This window comes from Parasteatoda tepidariorum, chromosome 2, assembly GCF_043381705.1.
Source record: "Parasteatoda tepidariorum isolate YZ-2023 chromosome 2, CAS_Ptep_4.0, whole genome shotgun sequence".
Taxonomy (NCBI): domain Eukaryota; kingdom Metazoa; phylum Arthropoda; class Arachnida; order Araneae; family Theridiidae; genus Parasteatoda; species Parasteatoda tepidariorum.
Window position 1 is genome coordinate 75,090,731 of NC_092205.1, and position 5,594 is coordinate 75,096,324.

Below are 5,594 nucleotides of genomic sequence, written 5' to 3' on the forward strand. Positions count from 1 at the left end.
GCAGTTAAGCTTCCTTTTAAAAAATTTAGAACAATTTTTGATCTAAACAAATATGTCTAGATGAAATATTTTATTTGATTCTAAACCAAAAAAAAATTTTCAGACAGAATGTAGATCAGTTTTGGATATAGTTTTTGATTTTGTGAATTTAATGAATTCATTCAGACTATTTTTTTATAAATGGCATCAAAGTTTTTGTCCGGTTAAAGTTAAAAAAATTTCTGCCGGCTTAGTGTGAGAATTTAGGAAATTGAAAGCTGTGTATTATTGAACTTAAGTTGCATTTTAATACATTACTGTTATATTGCATCAATTTATTATAAGTCATTATGAGTAAAGCACAACCACCCGAGCTTAAAAAGTAACTATTTTATTAGATTCTTACTTATTTGTAAATATGGCCATTTTGATGCTCCATTTTACTAACTCTATTTTTTTAATTGCAGGTATATGGATAAGAAGCTCCACTGTAAGTTACAAAATAAATTATTTTATTATTTAAGAAAGACAATTAAAATTTTTATGTTGTTAATATCCCACATTACCTACAAATTTTACATATGTAGTACTATCTTTCATTTATGTTTCAGTGTAATAATGGCTTCCAGGTTGCTTTTTTTTACCACCTTACGCATTATCATTTCTACTTACGCATTATTCATTTTGATTACCACTGAAATATATAATTGCAGCTTTAAAATGTTTGTATTTCTGTTCATTTTGTTCTTTCATTTGTATTTCTGTTTCAGCACAATACATTTTTATTTTTATAGCATTTGTTTTATTCATTAATAAAAAAAATAACACTGTAAATACATGAAAAATTTTACTTTCATAGCTGTTTTTTCGAAGACACTCAAGAAAATACCTACCTTATAAAATAGACATAGTTAAATAATGGTTTTTACAACTTTACTGCAATAAAATTATCAATGATTTTAATTGGAATACACGCTGCAACAATATTCATCAGAATGCTACCATGATTACACCTGTTAAATTCAGAGCACCTTCCCTAAAATTATTCATTGGTTCTCTGCACGCTCTTCCAAAATCATGAAAGTTAAGTTTGACTAGGCTGTACTGATGAGGAGGAAGGCATGATTCACCCTAGAGCAGTGATTCTCAACCTTTTTTGGGGGTCGGCACGCTTTTAACGATTTCGAAATTAGACGACACACAATGAAAAAAATTATTTTAAATGTTGTTTACTTACCTATAATACACTGTGTTAAATAGTTTGTGATAATACTTTTGAATGTGAAATAAAATAATATGTACTACAAAAGCGCGTTTATTGAGGGATTAATTATCTCTTTAGACTAGATTTTATTAGTTAGTAGCGGTTATATTTTTTTTTGCTAGCTATTGTTAGTTTGTTTTCTACAGTTATTAACTTATTTTTTTGTTTTGCTGATTATTAATTGTAAGCTTATTTTTTTGATAGTTATCCCTTGTTAATTTGTTTTTATAACTATTAATTGCATAGTTTACTTTAATGATTAGCTATTATTTCTGTTTGAAAGTTAATATTTAACTTGTTTCATTGTTAGTTAATAATTTTAATAGTCATTAAATTTCTTACTTATTTCAAACTTTTTTTTTTTAAATTTTCAAAGACAAGACGATCGCCGACAAAGATGTTCATGCGGTAAAATCGTGTAAAATTTTTTATATGTAAATATATACTTTTCTTTAATTTAAACTTTACTTGTAACAAAAAAAAACATTATAATTTTTATTGTATCATTTCTAATATTTAACGGCACATTTTAAGAATTTGGCGGCACAGTGGTTGAGAATCACTGCCCTGGAGACTTACGTAGCTGTATGTAAATCAAGAACACTGCTGTAATAGTTTTAGTAATAAGCCCTGAAGTACAAGCAGCAGATCCATTTACCTTTCACATAATTTATATATTGCTGGTGCCTACCTACTTCAGCAAAAGTAGATTATTATATTTACATGCGTTTCAGAAGTATATGCAAATTCTTAACCATAAGATAAAGACTGCAAATCTTATTAATGCGATTTTAAAATTTAATTTCTCAATCAGTATTTATGCATTTTAAAAATTACACATCATAAAAGTTGGCATTATTAATTCATAAATAAAAAGTAAACTTGGTACCTAGCCAGCCTATTTGTAATATTTATTTTCAGTGCTCACACTGATAATATATTTTTACTATCACTATATTTTGATACAAAGTGAGACAATTCAACTATTTTTTCTAAAACAGTCATTTCTGTCAAGACATTTTCTGTGTCATTCTTGTTTTTACTTCACATTTTGTTAACTCAAACTTTGTCAAGTGAAAATATTTGTTTAGCTAAAGGTCAACTATGGTAGTGTAAAAATTCAGTTCCTATTTTGTTTTCTTGATTTATTCTGTTGAATTTAAATTCTTCTTGTGCCTTATTTATAATGTATTGTATTTTGCAGTGAAATTGAATGGTGGACGCCACATTGTAGGCGTTTTGCGAGGCTTTGATCCATTTATGAACCTTGTCCTTGATGAAGCTATAGAGCAATTGAAAGATAACAAGAGCAACAATATTGGGATGATTGTATGCCTTACTTTTAGAATATTATCATTGATTAACATTAATGTTTTGTTTTATTCTTTCATTCCTTAAAATATTTATTATTACAATTAGGGCTGGGTGATTAATTAATTTAACGCGTATATCGGCAGGCCGATGTACTGACTTTCGTATGACGTGATACTTCAGAAATCTTATTTAAGCCGTCATTATAAGCCACTGAACGAGTCTGTTGATATGACGATTTTCGTGTTCAACAAATTTGAAAGTTATGCATTGTAAGATGTATATTCTCGATTTATAAATGGGCCATTGTAATTTTTGTTCACGCATTTAAAAATCCGATATCTAGGTTCAAGCAAGTTTAAAATCAAACGTGCCAGTTGTAATATCAAACTTTTGTTTTCTTATTTTCCTAGTTTAGAGGTGCAATATATAAACTGTGCAATTCAATCAATTTTGCAGTTTGTACTTTCGAGTGTTTTAAATCCAATATCGTGGTTCATATTCACGAGATTTTAAAATCCAATGTTGCAATTCTTGTTGAATTAGTTACTATAAAAGTGTGATATTCTTCATTAGTAAAATATTTTATTATAAATGTTAGTTCAAAGAATTTGTATATTAAATGTGAAACATTTTATGGTATATAAATTGATATCTTGATATTGGATTTTTTTTATCACTCGTAATTTTCAGGGATTTTCACTTAGTGTCACAATCAAGTGTTCATGTGTTAGTATAATTTGCTTGTTATATACTAGTTAATGAATTACCTATTGAAATGCTAGGGTTAAAAATTGATTAATAGTTATTCCAATTTACTGTTTGATTTCTGATATATTACCTACTTCATACAGTTCTAATTAAAAAGTATTTACTTTCAGGTTATCAGAGGAAACAGCATTGTTTTGCTTGAAGCATTAGAAAGAATAGCTTGATATATTCTCCCTCCTTCTCATGTTGTATAAAAAGACATTCATTTTTTTCTTATATCGTCATTTCAATTTGTAAAAAAAAAAAACCTTGTGACAATAATAAATGTTTATTGCGTGACTTTTTCTAATGGTCATTTAAGTAACTCACTATAATATTTCATTTCACTTTTGTCAATTTATGTCTCAAAGTGAATTAAGCGCTTTTTCAGTTATTGTAGTAATTTTGTATTCTTATTCATGATTTTTAGGTTGTGGTTGAAGTTACTTAGCTAAATGTACTTAAGTGTAAATTTGTACTATTGACTTAAATTGTCAGTTATTTATATAATAATGCATATTTTAGCATTAGGGTGAGAAATTTATGACATAGTTTGTAGGTTAATTAGAATCATCACTTCGCAAAGCGCTTACAAGGCTCATTGCAAGAAGTCTAACAAATGAATTTACTAGGAGATGGATTATTTATTTAATCATGTCTGTGACATTTGAATCATGATTATTGATGTTTGACAAAGTGTGTGTAAGGAAATAGGTTGGAAGCATAGGTGCTAAATTGCTCAATTTCCTAATTTATGTTATGCATAGCTGCCAACTCTACTGGATTTTCCGGGAGACTACTGGATTTCGTCCGAATCTCCCGATTTCCCGGATTAATTAAAATTCTCCCGATTTTTTAACGTTTATGAAAATATCCCCATGTTTAAGGAATAATTTTTAAAAAAATCCCTATAACAGGGAAAATGAAACCAAAGTTGATCCAGTTAAACGTAACCTCGAAGCGATGACGTTTAAACGGCTCCGCCTACCTTTTTTCTGAGTGGTTGGCTTATTTTTCTCCTTTTGGGTTTGAGATTATTAGAGTAAAGTTATGTTTCGGAATCTGGCAATGCTAAGAGTTGTTTTGTTCGCGATCGCATGTGGTAAATAAGTCTACTCTTGAATTAGTCGAGGTTATTTCATTATGGATGACTCTAAGAAGAAGAAAAAATACTATCAGTCTTATAAAGAAGCATATTCCAAAGAATTTTCATTCATATTAAAGTCACGAAAAGGCGATAAACATGTCTTTTGTTCGGAATGTGCCGTTGATTTTAGCATTTCTCACTCTGGTAAGGGTGATATTAAAAACCATATTCAAAGTGTGAAGCATCAACGGAATACTTCTGCCAATGTGAAGAGCGATAAAATTAGTACTTTCTTCGAAAAATCAGATGATTTAAGAACAATACGGGCTGAATGTTTATTTACGTCCTTCTTAGTGGAGCACAATCTGCCCTTAAGCTGCGCTGATCACATTGGACCTTTGCTAAAAAAGATTTTTCCAGAAAACGACCTAGCAAACAGCTATAGATGTGGTAGAACAAAATCTTCAAATATTGTTGGAGAGTTTGCTACCCAAGTGACCGAAAAATTAAAGATAATTTTACGAAGACAGCCCTTTTCAGTTGCTACTGATGGTAGCAATGATTATGACTCAAAGCTGTATCCTGTAATTGTAACTTTTTTCAATCCAGAATCAAGATCGGTGGAAAATAATTTATTAGGCTTACCAGCTTTAAACGGTGATAGCACCGGGGTAAATATTGGGAACCTCGTTATAGATCTTTTGAAGAACCATGAGGTACCGATTACAAATTGCATATCTTTAGTGTCTGATAATGCACCTGTGATGGTGGGGAAAAAGGCGGGTGTTGTGACTGTTTTGAGAGAATTACAACCGAATTTGATTTCTGTTGGTTGTGCCTGCCATCTTCTAAATTTAGCTGCCGAAAAAGGGTCTTCAGTGTTACCGCTTAATATTGATGAACTCCTCGTTGATATTTATTTTTATTTCAAAAGAAGTTCTAAGCGGATTGAAAAATTACGGGAGTTTCAAAGATTGCATGATACAGAGGCAAAAAAATTGTTGAAGCATGTCTGCACAAGGTGGCTTTCTGTTGGGAAATGTCTTGATAGGCTTCTAATGCAGTGGAATCCCCTAGTAAGTTTTTTTAAAGATCAAATTGAGAAATCTTCTAATAATTTCAATACACTAGATGGTTACACTATTCCTAAAAAAAGAAAGGCTAGTGACATGGTGGTACCAAACAAAGAAACAAAATCGGCAT

General features: G+C 30.0%; 1 protein-coding gene across 1 annotated transcript; it reads left to right on the forward strand.

Annotated features, from left to right (window-relative positions):
- Positions 1-27: 27 nt before the first annotated feature.
- On the forward strand, positions 28-3,604 carry LOC107453687 (small nuclear ribonucleoprotein G). Its single transcript, XM_016070603.3, has 4 exons — positions 28-361; positions 447-469; positions 2,448-2,572; positions 3,436-3,604. The coding sequence occupies exons 1-4, from the start codon at positions 330-332 to the stop codon at positions 3,487-3,489; spliced, it is 234 nt and encodes a 77-aa protein (XP_015926089.1). The 5' UTR covers positions 28-329; the 3' UTR covers positions 3,490-3,604.
- Positions 3,605-5,594: the final 1,990 nt, after the last annotated feature.

What these genes read in the sequence shown, in the direction of transcription:
- LOC107453687 (XM_016070603.3), top strand. Translation starts at nt 330, where the DNA reads ATGAGTAAAGCACAACCACCCGAGCTTAAAAA. An exon ending in TATGGATAAGAAGCTCCACT is followed by an intron (nt 470 to 2,447) that starts GTAAGTTACAAA and finishes TGTATTTTGCAG; the next exon opens with TGAAATTGAATGGTGGACGC. An exon ending in GCAACAATATTGGGATGATT is followed by an intron (nt 2,573 to 3,435) that starts GTATGCCTTACT and finishes ATTTACTTTCAG; the next exon opens with GTTATCAGAGGAAACAGCAT.